Source organism: Lichenostomus cassidix, chromosome 1 (genome assembly GCF_008360975.1).
Source record: "Lichenostomus cassidix isolate B80296 chromosome 1, HeHo_3.0, whole genome shotgun sequence".
Taxonomy (NCBI): domain Eukaryota; kingdom Metazoa; phylum Chordata; class Aves; order Passeriformes; family Meliphagidae; genus Lichenostomus; species Lichenostomus cassidix.
In genome coordinates this window covers 50,435,617-50,457,913 of record NC_139479.1, presented here as the reverse complement: position 1 = coordinate 50,457,913, position 22,297 = coordinate 50,435,617, and the positions used below count along the sequence as shown (strand labels likewise).

The window sequence follows — 22,297 nt, the reverse complement described above, 5'->3', positions numbered from 1 at the left end:
GACTAAATGAATTAATATTTCAGAAATTCATTAAAAATTAAGAAAACTCATCTTTACAACTTCCTAAGTTTAGCAGAGTATGTTCTTCTGCCAAATTGTTTCACATTTAAGGAGGAGATTGTTATTCCCAGGAAAATATTGCAAGCTGTAGAACTGAACCACAATTTCTTGTCTTCTTTCAAAAAAAAATGGATTGCATGTACCTTACAAATTCTTATAATAGGAACTAATTCTACCAGTAACAAGATATACTAGATATTCTATCTACTAGTATTTAGAGCACTACATATGATATCTAAAATATTTAATAGAAGAAAATTTTCATCATTTATTGAAATGTTCTGCGGCAATTCCTGGAAAATGCTATTTAAACACTGTGATAGATACAGCTTAACTCTGAAATTCATTAATTTCTGCAATTTGACTGTGAAGAAACTGCAATGTTTTTTAACCCAATTTTCAGCACTCCAACTCTAAAGTCTTAACTCCGAGAAATCCAGCTCTACACCAAATGCTTCTGACAGAAGTTATCATTTTTCATCCCAATTAAGTGATAGTGAAAATAAAAACAACAGGCTAGAAGCCAATCTTTCAATTTAGTATTCTACACCCCTCCCTCCATGAAACCTTCTATTCACATCCTTGATACAACTCCAAATCCTGTCTTCTTCTCTAAAAGCCTCTTTTGGTTATTTTGCAGCTTCAAGAAGACTTCTCAATAAGGCAGCCCTCTCTTGCTCACTATTAACTACTTCTATCTCTTACAGCATCTTAAATCCTTCCCCAGATGTGAATGCCCTCCCCCTAACTACCATTCCCGGTTCAGTTCACATTGCCTGCGGTTGCTGCATGGTCTCCAGGGTGCATTGCCATGAAAAAGGGGAAGGGAGGTTCAAGGACACTAATCCCACTTTATCCAACAACCACCTGAAATTAGTACTGTCTGTATTGTGGATTGAGCTAGTGGACGAACAAAATATTGTTATGTCAGGTAAAGAAAAGGTATTTGGAAAGACCATATGCACAAAAATAGTCCTCAGATAATTTCCAGGGCTCTGTCTGCAACACCAATAAAGCCATCAAGTATCTTTTGAGACTGAAAAGATACCAGCTTCTACAGATTGTTGTCAAGTTAACTTGACAAAAGTTTCCAGATGATGAAAACACAGTTTAAGGATACAGAGGACTTTAGTTTTCCTATATAATTTTGTCCACCTACATTAACTTTCGATTTTTGTTCTGAATGGCTGTTGTCATTGCCTCTTTCCACAAAGGAAGGGTACTTGGGGGGGTGGCGGGGAGAGGAGGTGGAAACAAATGCCTTTGGAATTCTTGAAGATCAGACTCAAAGTAACTAGCTGTAGCAAAACCCAGCTTGCTCTGCTCTAGCCAGACTGAAGACAACCACAGAAAGAAAGCAAGAGAGATTTCTTTTCTTCCCCTCTTCCCTCCCCTTTAGAAGCACTAACAACTTTTCTCTTCTAGCTTAGCCACTGAAGGAGGAAAGTGATAATCCCTTTGAAATTCAGCACTTAACACCTATACGGTAGGTGATAATTGCTGCATTCCAAGAGGATTAGCACAGTGGAACCTACTTTACAGTGAAGTCAGACCATTCCGAACAGAGTGAAGTTTTGCTAAAAACCATGCCTACTCAGGGAAATCTTGAGTTTCCCACTGTTTCTGGGTAGACAAGGACCTTGTAGCTTCAGAAGTGTTTCCATCACACCTGAAAAAAGCTGCTGAAGAAATAAACTGGTCTTTCAAACAGATAGAAAAGAGTATTCCTAGAGAAGTGCAAACCAATATAATTTTATTGACATAGCTTGTATAAAATGCTGCACAGAATATCTTTTCTTACAGACAGTAGAATATTTCTGTCATCATTAACATTTGGCAGGAATATTGTGAATTAGGTCCTCACAGTAAAACAGTAGTTAGTAATTTAATACTGTAGCAGAACCCAGAGGTCTAAGTGACACTGTCTGATCTTGCATAGCTACAGGAGATGCTTTCTATACTAATGTTAGGCCATTAACAGGCAAAAAAAATAGATATAAAAGAAAGCAAGAGCCAGGACTGGTACAAGCCCACTCAAAAAAGAGAATAATTTAGGGCTTTCATTGCAGCAGCAGAGACTTAGGCTCAACCTAAATTCCAGTGTTCTTCCACTGTGCAGCACCTCCCAGAGAGTAGGGGATGCTTTGTAACAAGTGGCCTTCCTGTCCCAGAACACGCCAAGATATGCATGCCCATGTCTCAGCTTTCCCTGCCACCAGAACATGGCCAGAGGGAGCATCCAGAGGATGAAATCAATGCCCTACCTCAGACACCCACCCCATTTGTTTTGCAATACACAGCAGGCCAGCTTGCCAAGATTTAGTAAAGTAAGGCTTCCGCTGCCTTCATACATTTTTTCTTTCATAGATTTTACTCCTCCCTTCAACACAGCTCACCCCCTCCTGTTTGCTCCTTTTAAATAGAGTGTTAAAACCGCTGTGTGATGCACAGTTCATTTTCCAGGCTAGGCTCAGAGCACTGCTGTTAGGATGCAGGAAAATTTCATGGCATACAGGATGATGATACATAAAACTGAAAGTAGGTTTCCCCCACCACCATCATTCCTTTCTGTCACTATTGCCCATTCACTTGTAGCATGGCAAGTGCTGATGAAAACACAAGGTGAACTGTTTTCCTAAAATAGACGAGGATTAATAAAAATAATAACAAAGCAGAGGGGAAAGCAGACAGCATTTTCAACCTAGACCTGATCCAGTGCTGAAAATGGTCACACACGGCTGTACAGGAGTGCAATCAGGGTGCCTGGAGGAAACAGAAGAGAGACAAAATTATCTCAACCAGTCCTGCTGTCAAAAAAGGTTTTAAATCATAGTCTTACCTCTACAGAAGGAATATAAACAACAGAGACCTTTTATCTGCTTAAGAAACCATTTATCTGATTTTTACCCATCATATTTATGTGATACATTTATTAACACATCACCAGCCAATACATGGATTTATTTAATACTTGCTTTTCATTAACTTTCAAGTTGGTGTTATTTCCTCTCTGTACGAATGTTCCAGATATTGATCTCTGCAAAAGAACAACCCCCTAACCAAATGCCATTTATTTTAAAGGAGAAAAGTATTAGTAAAAGTTTAATATGTTAAATTTGCTTGTTTAAATCTTCTTATGTATAAACATATATTAATTTTTTCAACTTTTCTCTTTAATTTGTTAAGTAGGCCTCAAGTTTCCTTGTTTCATTGCCACATGTTGGTAATGAAGGGAGCCTAAACTGAGAAAAGCTGACAGCTGTAAATGTCAAGATTATTCCCGCCTTATTACAGATACTCTTTTCCACAGAGCCCTCACATCCTCTGATCATCATATGTGGCAAGTGAGCACTTAGGAACAATGTCAAAGAAACTATTTCAACATCCAGACAACTTCTAAAACCAGACAACTCTTAAAGTGAAGATAACTCCCAACAGTCAAATAGATTAAAAATGGTGACTGAAGACAGAATTTTCTCCCAGGCAAATTGCCAATGTTTTTTTTTAAAGGTAAACTCCAGCTTTTAATTATCATGAACACTCCTCCCTATGAGCATTGCCACTGCCTGGATCATCTTAGAAAGGAATGAAAATGGCATCCCACAACTGTGCTGTGGAGCTCAGATTTCCAGCAAGCACAATAGAAAAATTACAAACTACTGACTATAAGCAGAGCTGTAGAAGTTGAACTCAGGTATAACCAAAGGGAAAAAAATTTTTAGAAAGCAAACAACACCACAGTCAAGTGAATATAGAGTGAAATAGGGGTAAAGAAAACACATTTAAGCCTGACAACCACTCATGCTAATGGTAGTTTTTAATAGTTATTCATTCTCCTGCTTCTGTAAATTAAATTCTCCACTAAGAAAGCTAAATCAAGGATGATTAATATATTCTGATTTAACTTCCCTTCCTTCCTCAGTTCAAAATGAAGTGAAAGTTATCCTCAGCCTGGCCTGTCATGGTGGGCAATGGTCCAAATCAAGAAAACTGGGTCAAGCATCTTTTAAAGCCAGTATTATATGCTTTGGTTTGCATAGTTATCTTTTTGTTTCTAATACAATACTTGTTTCACACAAGATTTTGAATAATACAGTTTTTCCTAAGAGTGGAAAATTAACATGATAATAATGAAAACAATATACATCCACTTGTCTAGAGTAATGTCCATAACACGATCATCTTCTTTTTTTCCAATTTTTATGTCTACTGCACCATTTTATAATTATTTGAAGATACTCCAGGGCATATGTTGTGCTGGTGTACAGCGACTTCTCTGGTGGCTGAAATCATTCAGCCTGTGGACTCGTGAATCACAAAGCACCCACGGCTCAGCAAATCCTCGTATGACACATGTCATGTCGAATCTCATTGCTTCAACGCAGTCCTGCACTCCGCCTGTATCACCAGTAGCCAAACACTTCACTACAGATGGGCTGAGCGCTGCTGACATCACAGCCCCCAAATTCATCCCCACTCCCATCCCCACCCATCGAAAGCACAAGACACTTTTCTGTGGGTTAGGATGAGCGTTTATGCTTGGCACCAGAACCTTTGCAGGGCTGTCTGAATTTTGTTCCAGGGGCGCTGTGCGGATTTAGTAATTCCCAGCAGTCTTCAGTAGGTGTTTAAAAACACCTCAAGTTAGCCGAGCAAGTCATCTGCGTGGCGAGAGTACCAACGAGCTCCTACATCAGCCATTCCTGGGAGGTGCCTGCCCAGTAGCAGTGGGTACAACCAGCGCTCTAATCACTGCTGAAATCATTGATAGCGCTGTCTATCCACACTATGACAGACAAAAGCTGAAATGTATTAAACATAGCAATCCATCATCCCGCAGATGGGTAGCAGGAGCCAACAGAGTTTAGAGGGAGCGACTCCCGCTGCTAACAATGGCTGAAGTACTGACAGTTCACTGCTCCTCCTTGCTCCTCACCGGGCTCTTCTCCCAGCTTCCCAGGAGCGATAAATGAACAAACAGCCCACTGAAGAAGAAGGATTTAAATGCTGTAGGCTGCTGATAGCCATTATTCCAACTCAGAATATCTAACAAACAAGTTTAATGAGGTATCAGTTCTCTTTTTCTTTTTTTTTAAAAAGAAGGTGGTTACATTAAAGAATTGTGAATTCAAATAAAATAAGAACCACCCCCCCAAAAAAAAACCAAAAAAAAAAACTCCACTAAACTTAAAATTGTTAGGTGTGTAAATCTCATCTGAATATATGAGAAGCTGACGAGCTAAATATCTAGCACTGGCAGCTGGCAGCTGGAGACAAGCTACAAACAACAGTGCTCCAAATTAAGAAGTAATTTATGTGGAATACATCATTATTTTAACATGAAGGATACAAAGCTTTGAAGGGGAGAGGAACTGCTAGCAGACTTTTAAAGAAAAGTAAGTCCAGAGCAAAGTAAAGCTATTTATGAAAGTTGATTTTTCTTTCCTGACTTATTTCTTGTAGGACACATGAGTCACACAATATAGCCAAAGGAAAAACTGCAACTGCTAACACCACATTAGTAAAGTATAAAAGGGAAAGACACTTTTCTTAGCATTTCAGCCTTGTCATTTCCAATTTTCTGCTCTTTGGACATGCTTGTATTCAAATTCTGGAACATCTATTCAGCATATCAATCCTAATTAGACAATCTGGGTCTGGAAAGGATGAGAGCTGGGTCATTTGCATAATTTAATCATAAATACTCAGTGATACATATTTCCAAATGCATTTGTACAATTATCTTTTCATCCTTGGGGCAATGGTATTAATATGATTAGGCAATATTTCTGGAAAAAACAGACAAGTATGCACTCTTTTTAACTGCAGCTTAGGGCGATATGAAAAATTAATTAATTTCTGAAGAAAATCAATTTCTGTACGTGACCACATTAGACATTGCTAAACCAAGACACAGAGTCCTTTCTCAATCAGAACATTTTATCATTCTTTTCCAAATTCTGATTGTTATATGAGCATTTCAATAATAAAACCGTTAGATTATTTAAATTATCTTAATGCATAGGCATGGAAAAGTGACTATTTCTTCTTCATGTTACCCTCACAGACATGGTGTTTTAAAATATGTATTGTTTGACCAGTCAATAGGAAACCTTAGCATTTGGTCTGAACTCATCTTATGTGATCTTTTATTAATGCACATTATACCGATTGAATTCAAGGACAGCAGGAAATAATTCAGCTCTGAAAACCGCAGCTGAAAAAAATAGAACGATGCTAACTGAAAGTATTTTAAAATTAATATAAGGTTGCTTCCTTGTTTGTTTTGCTACAAAGAATTAGATAAGGTGTTCCTTCAACAGAAGCATACACATTACAAAAATGTTGTGACATATGTGGGATACAGCCAAGCACCCAGGTGGCTAATCTCATTTTTAGAAGAAAGATACTGCTTTGTATGTTAATTGGTGCAAAAAAAAAAAATTACATTTATGTTTTTATACGTACCGTCTTTATTTCTTCTCAATCAACAGAAAAAGTAGAAATTACTGCATGCAAATGTTCAATATTCATTTAATTTGCATGAAGGTGCTTGAACAATTTTTTTTATTCTAACAAGCTCATTTTTCATGCGTTTTGTCTTTCATCCTAATCTAGCATCTGTCATTCCTTTTTGAAGTTATTATCGGCCCAATTCCCTCTTGGACATGGTTGCTGGGTGACCGGTATCTTAGCACCCACTTTGACAGGAACAGATGTGAATCTGATCAAGAGATTTCCCATGAGTACCTGAAATCACAAACAACTTTCGGGAAAAACAAACAGCCTTGCTGTCACCGTCCCTCTCTCGCCCTCCTTCTCATCCCTTCCCCCATAGCCCCCAAAAAAGAGTACAAGAAAGTTGAGGCAGAGTTAACCAGCATCATTAAAACACATTATTATTTGGCAGGTGAGTTCCCCGAACACCTCTCTAGCTGCTTCTGCCTTCAAACGCCAACTCTCAGCTTTAGGTTTTAATAACCACCCTTTGAATACTTCCAAAGATGACTGTTCGTTTCTAAGGTCACCATCTTCTAAACTTGTTTCCGTCACTTGAATGCTCTCATTTGAATCAATGGGATTACTCGTGTAAGCAAATTTCACATGCACACAAGCACCCACCAGTTGTTTTATAACACCTAACTCACATTTTGATTACAAATAATGTTCTTTGATCGCTCCCACATTTGGTTGCCACTATCTGTGAAACTCCACCTTATGAAAACTCTGCTAGCTATGCCATCTGAGTACCAACACTGGTAATATTTAAAGACCTGCATTTTATTACTATAAATCATCCAGCTGAGATGCTATAGGCAACAGGACTCCTTACACAAGCCAAAGCTTCCTGGTTGCAGGCTTAAGACTTTTATATACAACCCAATATCACAGTGACTATATTCATTGTTGCACACAGAATATGGAAAAATAGGAAGAAACTTGGGAATTACAGCTGTATACTTCTGGAGGAAACTTAGAAAGAAACAAAGCACAGGTAAGAATTTTCTGATTAAGTGAATTACTAAAAAAAGAATTTTTTTCATTCCCATTTAACATTTCTGCCATAATAATCTCACCCAACATTAAACTTTAAAGTAAAGCTTATTTCTTCTTGCTTGCTTTCCCAGGCACTACTCTAAACATAGCCCTACTTAACGAAGAGAAAGGACACAGTTGTGATCCAAAGACTGAAAATTTGATCATACATATGTAAACTTGTAAGGCCGCATGTGACAGTAACACCGGATAAATTTGCTTTAACATGCTGTCAACCAGCCTTTCACTTCTGCCTCTTCACTATGCTACTCTTCAGCATGTTCCCAGCCCCATAGCCTCAGGGCTCTTGTCCCTACTGCTACTGCTAGGGTTAGCAACTGCTTCCACTAAGCATCCTCTGTATCTCAAGTTTTCACAGTGCCTCATAAAATACGTCTTCCATGAAGAATTGTAAATTTTCATCTTTTTTTTTCCAAATCCAGAGAGGTGTGTGAGGAGAAGAAAATAGAAAGAAGAAGAGGAAAGAGAAAGGAAGCGCTTGAATTTTCCAAGATCTGAATTTGTTTCATCATTCTGAGTTGTTGTTCTATGATCAAAAAGATAACAAAGGGATTTTTCCCTCTATAGTTTAGATGCAAAGAGAATTTAAGACAAACACCTCAATCACAATGAAGAATTTATTGCCACCTATAGGTGATTTAAATTTAATTTAATTTCCCTTATTTACTACCAAAATCAGAATGCAGCCAAAACACTCTATAGGTAAGTCAAAAGCCTTAGACTAGTCTGATCTAAATTTACTCTGGATACAAAAAATATCAAAGAAATCTTCTACCCAACTTATGAACAACAGAACTACAAAGGAAAAGCCAAATAAGAAAACTGTTTAAGCCCCTAAATGCAACTGGACATCTCTACCTTCTATTAAAAGTCATTTGGGAACAAAACCATTCTCTGTGATTTGGAAAAAAAATATTCCCCCCTCTACCCACTTAGGATATCAGCACCACATAGCAGTCAAACCTGTTGATGGGACATGATTTACATTTATAGTAAATACATAATGGTGATAAGTAATCACCATTCAGAACACTTGCCTTTCACTTTGCCAGTCAAAACAAGAGCAAGCCTTTGATGATGTCCCTATATCGATGCCTCATGAAATAGTTTGATTATGCAGACTGGCAAAGTCATGAACAGCTCAATACAAAGTGCACAGAAAAATTCACCGGTATGAAAAACAGCCCAAGTAAATAAGCATCTTCTTACATCTTGGTAACACTCGTATATCCATTTCTCACCTACCAATCCTTTTTTGCCCAAACCAAAAAAGCGACTACAAACTCAGAACTAACCCCCTCTGCCACATCCACACTGACAAGCTGAAAGCCTACAGCCAGGGATCATCAGCTGAGCTGTTCAGTCGATCTGGAGTGTTAAGATGGCGTTAAAAGACAAAAGCATCTATACTAGATTAGTAGTATCCAAATCTGTCACTCATTCACTAGAAATAGGTAGACTTATGTAGGCACTTAATGCCAATTTCAGCTCTGCAAATGTATTTCAAGGATTCGAAAGACTGACTGAGGACAGGAAAAGAAGGTGAAAGCAAAGCCTGGAAGGTTTGCAGAGCCTCTGTGGGATAGTAATTGCTCAGGCAAACTTAAACTGAACAGAACACTCACTTAGTTTGTTAAATAAATCAAAATGCAAGCTAATTCTAATTTTAATGTAACCCTGTAAGTGTTTGAACTAAGGAACCCTTCCCTGTCCTTAGGGCCCACTATTTCAACTTAGCTGGCATAGTCCAACTTGGCAACACATCAGCAGGAGCACTTGGACAGCATAAATACTATACCACCTCACCAGAGAGAGGTAAGCACTCACCCTAGGGTATTTAGGCTTCTAGCTCAAACCAAAATACTGAAAGAGGAATACCATGGTAGCACCTACTCATTATTTTAATTGATTCCAAGATGAGGCAAGATGAACCCAGATTTCCCAAATCCCAAATTTTTAGTTGAGGGAAGGAGAAAGGAAGAATGGAGTCTTGGGAGGGAGCCTTCTCGTGAACTGTCTCATTGGGTAACCCCTTGAACCTTGAGGCAAGGTGTCCCACATTCCAGGTGAGTACCCCACCATCTGCAGAGCTGCTCTCTTCTCTACAGCCCATACAATGTACTGAGTACAGTCACTGCCTCCTCTATTTCACATGCAGGAAAACAAAGCCTGCGTTACTAAACCCAGAGGAGAGTTCACAGTTTGAGGATTCAGTCCATAACAAATAAATTCTACAATTTAAACTTTTTGCAGCTAAATTATATTAAGAAACCATTAGACATTTTAAAGAATTAGAATACTGAACTGTTAAATATTAGGCACATGACCCATACCTAATGTAAAGTAAGTTTCTAAAAAAGTCCTCAGAAAAATTTAGTAGAAAAACAGGTGTAGGAGAAAATTCAAATGTGACCCGTAAGGCCCCAGAATTTAGAAATGAATTGGGATCAGTTCAGTCTTTTCCCATGGGGTAACTTGTATAAATGTAATTCTATGGTTTCATAAAACCAGGTCAAGTTTCTGTCCCCTGAGGTCCTTTGGCAATTTGAAGCATGGCAGCACTTTTTCCTGGCTACAAGTTCAAATCTGCATGCGTTCTGGATTTGTGAAAGGAAGCGATTAGCCAAGCTGAAAAGATAGACCCATCCTGTTCAGAGCACACCTTCCACACAGAGAACTGCTTACAGGGGTGAAACACAATTTCACAAAACAGTATTTGGAACTAGTTGGCTCTGTATTTTTCACCTCAAAAAAGAAAAAAAATCAATTTTTCTCACTGGCTGGCACACCAAAGAGCAGACAAACTTATCACATAACAATGCCAGGAGTTTTAACTAAGGACATTCTTCTTTCCTTCAATGTCAAAATGCCCTACTCATGTGGTCATATTTCAGAGTATTTCTGAATATATGCAGTTCATAACTATTATTTTATTACCTCTCTCAATATCACTGTATTGTCTTAATTTAAGTAGTAAGACACATAAAATAAAATGCAACAAGACAAAATCACAGAAGGGGTCACCAGAAAAGATGAAACCTCTACTTGGCAGACCCACATTAACACAGGCTCAGCAGCAGAGGACTAAAGGCAGTGGAGAATCCACTCCCTCAGGAACAACGTCAAATTACTCTTTAACACCACATCCCATCCACTGTGTCCTAGAGTCTGAATTTCATTGCAGTGAGGTCGGGATGATAACGGGTTGAGTCTGACCACTCAGCTGAGCAACAAATCCCTCTGTGTGGGATCACACATCTTCTGGGTTGGCTAAACAGATTCCAAGAGCAGAGGAAGGATAACAAAGAAAATCAGGGTCTTTGAGCAAACTGCCTTTTCAGGTGCAAACCTGAAATCTACAAACTATGGAGGTGGGCTGCTTCTTCCCAAGATAAATTCCACCCTTTCTGCCACTCTATTGAGATGGTGCCAGAGAAGCTCTGAACAATGAAAGTTTATAAATTCTTAGTGATGTCCCACCTGTTGTACCTTGAGGTGGCCTCAAGCCAACCCAACAGCTGTGGCTATCCCCAAACATGTTGACTAAAAACCTCACTGATGCCCTCCCCAGGAAATGCTATGACTCCTTTCTTACACAATTTGCATGTATGCTCCTGAAGCAGCTATATGCTGGAAAATTAGAATTTCTAATATATTTGTCTCATAGTTTCTCAAAACTGTATTTTATACACAGCTATATGATAAACTGTAAATTACTGCAGCAGGAGCTTCTTTTTCTACTACTGTAACTTTTAACATCATATTTCAGCAGCAAATTAATTTCAAAGGGAACCAGTAGAATCACAAACCATCTATAATGCCCAGTAATGTAAGACAAATTTTTTGTTACCATTTAATGCTTATTTTTTAACCTGGTCTGTTAAAAGCTATGAATATCAGCTTAAAAAAAAATCGGTAACAAACCAAAACCAAAACTAACCAATCCTACTTTGTATTAGAACAACAGACAACATAACTTGCACCAGAATTGTGAAATTAGGCTTTACTGCTAGATACAGACACAGAGAAATAACAAAATCCTATGTGTCAGCTACATTGTAGGAACTGCTCCAACAAGCTAAGAGAGAAATATATATTAAAAAAAGAGAGAATGTATGTTTTTTCACTGATATATATTTAATACCACCTGAGATATTTTCTTCCCCCCATGAAGTAAAATTCTCTTAAGGAAACAGAATATAATTGGAAAATGGTTTTCACTTCCTTCCCAGCAAACCACCAGTGAGAACCAGCACTAAAACGTGCCAAGCAACAACCATGGCATACATCTTGGAAGGTTGAATTCCCTACAAAAAGGGATAGGCTACATCTATGCTACAAAAAGGAATACAAAAAATCCCAGCAGAGGGTATGAAGCCACAGGTTTTATCAAATTCTGATACTCATTCCTGTGAAGATGCTGCCTTGATTTCCTAAAATTAATATGAAAGAATGCTCACAAAAACACTAAGATTGCATTAAATGCATGATACATTAAAAAATGCATCATGAATCTATTTCATGCAACAAGCATTAATTTACAGGACACTAAATCTCAAGCATTTTCTCAATGCTTTCAAACTGTCCCTGCAAATGCAACAAAGTATACAGCAATCCAGCTTCCTACCTAAGATGTCAACTGATTCTTTTATAGCACTTCCAAATATATTTTGCATATGCTTAGTTTAAAAGATATATGTAGGCTATTGAAAGCAACAGGACTATCCGCATTCTTAAAGTTACACATTTGGTTTAAAACCAAAGCAGTGTTATTTTAATGTAAATAACTAAGTCCTACAGGTGACCTTGTCCAACAAAGAAAGGTTTTTACAGCAGGCCAAGAGACTGGAAACAAATTATATGCTTCATAAAGACAGATAACGCTGTCATCCATTAAAACAAGATATAAAACCAATTAAAGTATTAAGTTTACATTTTTACCACATTTGGAAAAGAATCATTCAAAAATAATAGCTTTAGTAATTTTTTTTTTTAAGAAATGCTCAAACTATCAATAAGCCCTGACTAGATTTATCATTTATAAAAATGCAACACATTGTTTGTACTTCTCTTAAAAATATGGTATCTAACACCTGAAAGCAGGTCTTTTTCTGTCCCATATATAAAATCACGATCTATCTCTTTGACAAAAAGAAAAAAAATTAGTAAGTATGAGAAGAACATGAAATCAAGGTTACATAAGATGCTATTAAATAGTAATAAAAGATTTATGTATATATTACCTGTTTCCTTTCTAGTGTACTTTCTGTAACTGCTTTCTTTTTGATTCTTTACAATCATTTCATGTAACATGAAAAAGCAAAGCATTTCCCAAAACTAAAACTCAGAACCAGTTTCTACCATACAATGATTTATAAATACAAGCATATGCTGAGAGAGGTGTCCCAAACAACAACTTTTACTCCAAATGTAAAACACCTATTACCTGTTCTCAGTACAGCATCGTTAACAAGTGCTCTAACAAGAACACTCAGTTATGAACTTCAATCATGGCATCGTAACATTACAAGTATATTTCAGCTGTCAATTATGCTAAAGCATGTGCAGCAGTCCCACGTACTCCCATTCTTCCCGTTCTCCCCAGCCCCATCCAACTCCAGCATGTAACTCTTGTTATTTTGTCAGTCAGATAATCTGTATGCATACCTACTTTGCCCTCTCATTCAGTCATACAGGAACAAAATAAACATAAAAAATATGTCTTAACAGCTAAGGTGCACTTTTTTCAGTATATTTAGTATCAAATAAAATTATAATGTAAATCAGAAAATTAGTTTGAAAGGTTTGCTTGAATCCAAGCTTGTTTTGGATCAAAACGAATTTATGCATAATTTAGCCATTTGGCCAATTCAGAGATTAATTCTATAAATTCTAAGGATGAATAAAATTTCATTACCAAAACATCTGCTTATTTTAATGGAAAAAAAATATCCACTTGGTGTGGCAAGGTACATCAGCAAATTTTAATTGCACCTGCCCCATCGTTCCTGGACTATGGCTACTTTCAGCCTTCCAATGGTCATAAAATCCCACTGTTGGAAATTTTTAACAAAAAACATATTTCTTTTTCATACTGAAATAGCTTTCTTCTTCATGAGGAAGATGCAAATTACATGAAATGAAAAGAAAATATCTAAATAAACTAGTTTTGGAGTGAACAGGGTACTTTTAAAGAGAATAATGAACAGAAAGTTAAGTGTTACCCACATGAGTATTCTCAGGAGTGAACAATAAAAACTTTAGAATATTTTATTGTATCAAAAGCATAATTTCATGAACACTAACAAAAAAAAGCTCATAAAGTTTCTGCTTAAAACTAATAAAGTATTTCAATACACGCGATTTAGAAGATCTTTCCATTCAATTCTGCAAACTGTGTTGTAAATATTAATTCACCTGTCACAGGAGGACGCTCACCCTAAATGTAAATATCACAAAATACTGTTTAAAGCAAGGTGGACTAAAATGCATTTTGTGATCCACAACTCATGCAAGCAGTGGCATCAGTTTTGGTGGATGTATCCTGAACTACTGCGCAGGGTCCGTTCGGTTCAGTATCCCATCTCTAAAAGAGACCCACGGAAATTCACGGAAGAGAATGCAAGCATTCAGTATTTACGGAGTTATGCTTCCCCAGTGTAATTTCCCAGCTAATCACTATCAGTGATTTAGAATGGAAAATTCCAAACTGGGACATAACTGGATGGTCAAAAACTGATCCTTCCTCTCATGAAATTCAGTGACAGCATTTTTCTACTTTATGCTATGGAAAATATACTATTACCTCTTTTCTTTTTCTTCTGTTAGGAAAAAAAAGTAGTTTAAAACAGTTCAAAGTTATTCACAGTCAATGCTAAGATTCCATATTTTGTAGATTACATTTGAATATTCTGCAATGCCTGTGAAATGAAACATCAGCACTTGTTAGGAGATGCCCCCGGCTGAGCAGAGTATCAGATAAATAAGCTGAACATAGTGGGTTAAGGATAAAGTTACTCCTCAATGCAAACTGGATTTTATAATTTCAAGTCACAGACATATCTTGATTCTGAATATAAAGATTTTTGGTTTATGTTTCAGGATTTTTGAAAATAATTTAAATGATAATGGAAAAAGAAAAATTCTTCCTTAATTCATACTGAAGAAATTATCTATGTATGAATTAACTCTCTGGATCATAATAGCTTTTTGCAGATGACTCTTCAGCTCTATCGTTTAAATACGTATTTAGGCAACTAAAAATTTACTGTCAATTCCTATTATGTCAGTCCACATTATGGCGCTGTTACAGCATGCACATTTAAAGATTATTGAAAAAATTACTGTTCATGTGCAGTATATAATTTGCAAAAGGTTAATCACTATTTTAAAACAATGAATGGAATTAACTCATAATGCAAAGCAGATGCCCCAAACGTTATTTTTAAAACAAAACATATTTAACTTATAAAAGAACAAAGAGGATCTAAATCCAGTCCTGTTGCTTAAAACCAGACAGGCATTGAGGTTGTTTTGGACTCTTGGTTCACTGGCTCATACAATTTAGATAAAACTCAGTAGTTTCTGACTACACTCTCTCTCTCTGCTATCCTGCAGCCATTACTGAATTTTTACATCTAAACTTGTAAAGCTCCGACATGACTAGGCAACACTGGTGAAAGAGATTTACTTGTACCAGACCAGCAGGGATTGCAGTAACAATTTAATATATCACTTGGGTAGTTCAAAAGGAAAATACTAAAATTCAATCCGGTCTATGAAAATTCTCCACTTCGTATGCAATTCACTTTAGATCCCCAGTCAGAGAGATAGGCAAAACCAGCCATCTGGAATGATCTAGGAACAGGGGGAAACAGAAGAAATACTAAATGGCAGTCAAACAGGATCAGCATTTCCAACAAATATTCGAAACCCACTCCAGATGATTACAGAATATCAAGCAGGGCAAGTAGTAAATAAGAGCGCTTTGAGTGCATTTTAGTTTACAGTGTTGAGCAGTGTCAGAGAAGAAGCCCTAGGTGGGCACAGCAGCCCCCAGCCCAGCCTGTAGGGACACACTGTGGGACACTTGCTCCATGTGCCCGGGGGGCTCAGCAGCCCCACGCGGAGGCCTGTAGCTCCAGAAAGAGAGTGGAAGCCTGAGACTGAACCAAGCATTTGAACACAGATGGCAATGGTCTGAGGAAATAAAAAAGCTCTCCATATAGCCCTTTCTTGTGAGTAAAGTCATTACAAACCTGACAGTAAAAATGTGCTTTTTTATATAAACTACATCTGCCAATAAAAGATTTCTTAATTAAAAAAAGAAAAAAAAACACACAAAACTTCACCAATATTCATAGCTGTAAGATAAAGGAGGAGTTAATCAAATTGAATACTTGTGAAGGATCATGTGAAGCAATCAGGGAAAAAAATGTCCCCCTGCCCATCGCTAGCAGGCCCTCACCTCCCCGCACGGGAACAGCACCGGCAGCGCTCCTCGACAGGCAGCCAGCGCTCACAGCAGAGAAGTGCTCCCCTCCAAAGTATCACATACCCTGCTACTGCCAGCCACTAAGTATCAGATTAAAGGGATAAACAGCTCTGTTCTGTTGCGGTAAGAATGGTCCAAAGATCTCAGCTTTTAAACTACAACATTTACCATTAAACACATAATGTAAGGTGGATATTAGAATACTGCAATTATGAGGAACCGGAGTCTTTTATTTTGTTTAAGTCTGAGGAAACCACTTCCAAACCTTTTACTCCTTCTTTATAGTTACTACAATTTATCTTCTGGCCTTCCAGAAGTCATCTTTGCTTGTAAAGCCTTCCACATTTCTGCTGATTATATTTTAATAATCTGTGGCAAGAAGGAAGGTCATCAATATAAACCACAGGTACTATACATTTGACATTCCTTCCAGCTGCACTTGCTGACCTGTTCATTTAAAGTATCTATGATCTGTACTAACCTATCTGGGTGAGATACTCCTTTAATTAATACAAACAGGAAAAAAAAAAAGCTATGCAAGCGTGCAGTGTTCAGTAAACAAGGACATGCTAGGTCCACATAATTTGACAGAAGCAGAAGCTAGCAAAGAGGGACTGAATAACTGCCATGTAAGATAGGCTTTGAAGAGAATTGTTTCATGTTCAGCATCTTTCCCCTTTATACTCAAAAATCAATTAGGTTGTTTTCCAAAAATTGTAAATAGCTTCCAAAGGCTGCAAATAATTCCCCGCTTTAAGTATGAATGTCAATGAACTCATTCAAAATCATCTTCAAATGTCAGAAATGATTAACATATCCTGGTCACAGAAGGGAGGTCAGAGGAAAGTGCATGCTTTTAGCCTTTACTCGGGTAGGCACGATCCAAAGCCAGCCTAAGTCTACGGGAAAACTCCACGAAGGGACCCAGCATGGCAAAATTCCACAACAAATCTTCAAAACACAAGAGACCAGAAACAATCTGGGATCAATAGCTTCCAGGTCATTAATCCTAGGCAGGTGACATCCAGTGCACAGTTCGCTACTCTCTTTCACCCACACATTCAAGAAACCTGACTCGATTGGCATCTAGTAGCTTTAAATATTTTCCATGTTTTGCCTTTATCCTTCCCCTACTTGTTTGGCATATGGCTTTCTAGCATCCCATTAATGTCAAACCGTTTAATCAGAATGTAAGCTAAATGCACAGTTTGCTATTTCCTGGATTTCTGTTTGGCGGCCAGTGCTTTTTATGAGGAAAATAAAAGCAAAGGTCAGTATGACCAGAAAAGAAAAGTCATCCTCCATAACGGAAGCTTATTTTTCCAGTGAATGATACACAAGCCTAATTTAGAAAAAGGTCCTTTAGTATCATGTTATTATTAGTAGTATCACAAATAAACACAGAAACCAATTCACTTTACAGACCTCCACATTAAGCATTCAATAGAAAATCCCTTGGTGTTTTATTGATTTTTGTTTTATTGATTTTTTTAAATAGCAATATCACAGTTAAAATGTATCATTTTGGTGAAACACATCTAAAACTTTTCCATCTCTAAATAAGTTATTGCAAATTATTTCCACAGCAACTGGCAACTAACGATTCAATCCATTTAAAGAACAACAAAGTAATGGCTTTATTTGGATGCCTTTTTTGATTAAATAACATATTAACCTTGATGAAGCTTTCCAAAAAGGGATTAGCGTACTCGAGTGCATCAGCTGATTATGAGACAAATATAACAGTGATAAGATGCTGGTTCGAAATTTTTGAATCTGATGAGTATAACAATTTAGCCTCTAGGATGGAGTTGGCTCTTACAGCTTCCATCTCAACAGTAAAGTGTCCACCCGGGATACAAAAAGACATCACCCAGCTCAAGTATGCAGTAACTGGGAGTCTGGAAAGGTCGCTTAAATCACTAAACTGAGTAGACCAAAATACCCTGCATAATTACTGTAATGTCAGAAATAATTAAAAATAATTTGTAAAGAAAAAAGAATTAAATTTGTTAGAGGGGAAACCCAGAAAGCAAATACGGATTTATCTTCCCATTATATCATCCATTTTGACCAAAACTCACTGACCCACTTTGCTTTATTCGTCTATACTGTAATAATACATTTTGCATACCTATTGTATATCCTTCCCATTAATTTATTTGCTTAATGGATGTATAAGTAAGTCTACTACAATTATGCTTTTTAAGGGTCAAATCCTATTCACTTCTGAACCCACTACTGTAATTTCTACTACACTGGATGATAACACAGCAGACCTCAGGAACAGCTGAAACACAGCCGATTCTGTGCTGTTGACATAATCAAGCCATGTTACAACCAGGCTGCCAAACCCTTTTACAACCCTGCCAAGTCCAGGAATTGGTGTCTCCATACTCCCCCAACCCCGCCCCCCCCCTCAAAAAAAACCCCAAAAAAGTTTCTGTATTTCTTAATTCTACGTGTTCAAGTTAAAATTCACACGGTATGAGTGTGGCAAAGTAAAACTTCCATCAGTTTATTTTAAGGACCAAATCTTGGAACTGTTGCAGAGTTGTTACAACTTACACACTACAGACACACACACACACACACACACACAAAAAAAAACCCCAACCCAACAATTGTCTAAGAGCAGCTATTAATATTCATGTTGATTCCACATGAAACAACAGCAGAGTTACCCGAGCAGCTACAGTTATGTCAGCGCTTGGAAGTTATTCCAGGCTGTTTTGTCCTGCTGCCCTGAATATTCAGGAACTTCAACAATCCATCCAGCAACAGCTACCGCAGAGTAAGTGCTCTGCTTAGCCTGGCTCTATGCTAATGACTGCCAGGCATCCTCTGCTGAATAGGGGGGATGAGGGGAGAGAGGAGGGGATGTCACACCCCCTGCCATCAGGGACGGGACGGGCAGGAGCAAGGCGTCGCGTGGGGTTAATTCTCCACGTGTTGGTTGTTGCTGCACCTTGAAATCTGACAACAGGAAAGTGAAACGAGCCCGGTCTGTTTGTTTTGGTATATTCAAAGTAGCATCGGGACTTTGTCCACGACCTCCTCCGTGGGAAGTTCCCGCCGCCCCTCCAGCGCGGCAGAGCCAGAGCCCCCCGCCCCCGCCCGAGGCAGGGGGAGCCCCCGGGAACTGGAGGCGCTTCCGACCGCCCTGATCTCTGGGTCACCGCAGTTATGCGATCCCTTCTCCTTATCGAGCAGATTCAGCCCGGTAACCTATAGATTGAGAGATAACAGCCCCATGCTTTCGCCCTCCCGTTGCAAAGGCGGCTGCTATTGCATCAGGAATTTCCTCTTTTGCCAGGCTCCTTCTATCCCCCCGACACTCCTCCCCGGTTGTGGCAAGTTTGGGGCTCACCTCTCCCCCGCGGCACCCCCGGCCCGCGGGGTCAGGGCTAGCCCCGCACCGTCCGCAGCCGCAGCGCTGCTCCCCTCCCCCGGCGCCGACCCCGCGTTACTCTGCGCGGTAGCAGGATCCAGCCTTGTCAAATCCCTGCCGCGCTCCCGCTGCCCCCCGTCTCCTCCTCCCCGGCTGGCGAGGGCCTGGAGCTGCTCGCACCTGCTCCTCAGGGACCGACACCCCCACCCCCCTCGCCGAGGAAGCAGCCCAGCCCGGCCGCCTGGCACCTCTCTCCACTACCCCAAAGGAAAGCCGCCGCCGCCACCTCCTCCTCCTCCTCCTCGCCGTCTTCCCGCCCTCCCTTCACCTCCCCCGTTCGCCATGTGGCAACTGCCTTACAGCCCTACACAAAAAGTGCACGTGCCCCTCGGATGTGTGACAGCAGCTGATGGCCAAAAGCGGCCTCCATCGCCCCGGAACCGGCCCGACGCCCGGGCAGCTCCGCGCCCCATCCCAGTTAACGCGACACCCGCGTGTCTATGTCGGCGTCCCCCCATCAGGACCGCTCCCCGCCCACTCCCGTGCACCCTTCGGGCGGCTTTTCCCCAGGGCTGCCTCCCTTAAAGATACATCCAGGGATAAACTTCAGCAGGGTGTTCAGTCAGAAAGCACTTTCCGGCCCTGCTGCCCCCTTCCCACCCCCGCCGGCCCTCCGCTCCCGCGCTGCGCTGCCCGCGGCCACCCCTAGCCTCCGGCACGCCTCGGCCGGGGGGCAGGGAAGGGGACAATGACAGGGCGACGCTAGCAGGACGCGGCGGGAGGGGGGAACAAACACCCCTTCTCCTTGCCCCTCTGTCCCTCCGTCCCACCGAGAAGCAGCGCCGCTGGCTGCGGAGAAGGCCGGCCGGGTGCCGGGGCAGCGCGGGAGGGGGCAGCGGGAAGCGGCGCAGCGCCCGCCCGGACCGCACCGCACCGCGCGGGGGTGGGACGGGGGCGGCGGCGGCGGGGGGGCGGCGGGGCGCGCGTGTGCCTTGCGGCGCTTACCTGGCGTTGGTGCAGTCGTTGTAGAGGGTCTCGAAATCCTTCCTGGAGATGAGTTTGCAGCGGTTGACCCCGGGCTGGATGGCCCCCAGACCCCTCAGGATGCGGACCTGCTCCACGTTGCAGACCACGGGCGTGATCTCGAGCCGCTTCAGCTTGGTGTAGACCGTGTGCAAGCCCCCCACCAAGTGCTTCAGGAAGAGGTCGAAAGCCTGGGGCAGGCAGATGAGCTCGCAGCCCTCCACGGTGAAGGAGGCCACTTTGGCCCCCCTCAGATCCACCATCTTGCACTCGTTATTCTGGGGGGTGTTCTCCACCGGGGACGGGGTCGAGTACACGGGCTTGCCGGGCAGGCTGCCGGCCGCGCTGGCCGCGCTGGCATTGGGAGTGGAGGTGCCGCCGCTGCCGCCGCCGCTGCTGCTGCTGCCGCTGCCGCCGCCGGTGCCCAGGCTGGGGCTGCCGCCGCCGCTGCCGTTACCGCCGCCGCCGCTGGTGGTGGAGGTGACTGTGGCCGCCGCTGCCGCCGCCGCTGCGATGGGCTCCGGCCGGAATAGGTTTGTCCCCGAAGCGGCCGGCGGGGGAGCGATGGACGGAGACGGAGAGGAGGTGGCCGACGACGAGGTGGCCGACGACGAGGTGGTGGTGGTGGTGGTGCAGGCGGCAGAAGTTGAGACCGGAGGCTGAGGGGGGACCAGCTGGGTCGGAGGGATCAAAGCAGCCGGTACGGCCATGGTCACATATACGGCGGAGGGGGCAGGGGGAGGGGGGAAAGTTCCCACACACACACGCAGGGGAAAGGGGAAAAATTAAAAAAAATTATTAAAAAAAAAAAAGAGGAGGAAAGGACAGAAGGGAGGAGGGGGGAGAAGAAGGGGGGGATAACCCCAGATCAGGTGCTGCGGCGAGCGAGAGAGCAGGGGGCAGAGTGAGAGAGAGAACGCACAAAGTGTCCCGCAAGTGGGGACGGAGGAGGAGGAGGAGGAGGAGAAGTCCGCTCCGGGCGGCGGGGCTGGGGCCGAGGGGAGGGGGAGGGCAGTTTCTTTTTGTGGTCCTTGCTCTAGCACCACGTTAAAGACGAAGGTGAAAAGGAGGAGGTTTGAAGGACTTCGGTTCTCTCTGGCAAGTACATTGATCAAAGATTGAGAGGGGAATGACAGAGAGAAAATGAGCTGGGAAGTGCTGGCTGCTGCCGCCGCCGCCGCTCGCTCGCTGGACGAGTTGTTGTTGTCACACGGTGCGGAGGGGAGGAGCTCCGGCAACTTGAAATACCCTTTGAAGCAGCAAAAGGCTCACTCACTAGTATTAACCCAAATTATCCAACCAGGAACCCGGAGCAGGAAAACAGCGAGAGAGGGAGAGAAGTCCCTCTCCCCCCCTCCTTCAGGAACCGTTAGATTACATGTTTCATATTTCACCCCACCAGAGATGAGATGTAATTTTCCCAGCCCTTTTCAACAGTCGCTTGTCAACACAGTTTGTGGAGAAACACGAGCGTCTCCAGCGTCCCCCCAAAAGTCGGGCGGGAGAGGGGGAGCCGGGGCGCGCGCTGGGCACCGCACACCTTGCCGGGGCAGACAAAAGCAGAAACCTGCGCACGGGGCTGTTGCTCTTGCCGCTGTTGTTGCTCTCCCGGGACCACAAACGCTCCTCCCGGCGGGGTGGGAGTCGCTGCCGAGGGTCCCCTTTGTTGCGCGGGCGGCGGCTACGCGGGGCGCGCACGGGCAGCCCCACGCGGCAGCATCCGCGGGGGACCTTCCTGCGGCGGCCGCGGATCGGAGGGGACGGGCGCTACG

At 41.7% G+C, this 22,297-nt stretch overlaps 1 protein-coding gene and 1 long non-coding RNA gene across 8 annotated transcripts in view; both read right to left on the bottom strand.

Annotated features, from left to right (window-relative positions):
• The window catches only part of DACH1 (dachshund family transcription factor 1), a 348,123-nt gene extending 326,128 nt beyond the window's left edge, over nt 1–21,995 (bottom strand). For 2 of the 7 annotated variants that reach the window (XM_085058527.1, XM_085058538.1), the window contains exon 1: nt 20,508–21,990. In XM_085058527.1, coding sequence (XP_084914653.1) covers nt 20,508–21,235 — 728 coding nt within the window. In that variant the 5' untranslated portion in view covers nt 21,236–21,990. Of the gene's footprint in view, nt 1–20,507 lie in introns of all 7 variants that reach the window. The other 5 variants (XM_085058499.1, XM_085058517.1, XM_085058508.1 and 2 more) reach the window with 5 other exon arrangements.
• On the bottom strand, nt 18,608–20,496 carry LOC146444652 (uncharacterized). The gene is made up of 2 exons (XR_014851691.1): nt 19,871–20,496; nt 18,608–19,339 (listed from the first exon to the last, which is right to left on the bottom strand). It is a non-coding gene; the product is annotated as an uncharacterized LOC146444652 (long non-coding RNA).
• Nucleotides 21,996–22,297: the final 302 nt, after the last annotated feature.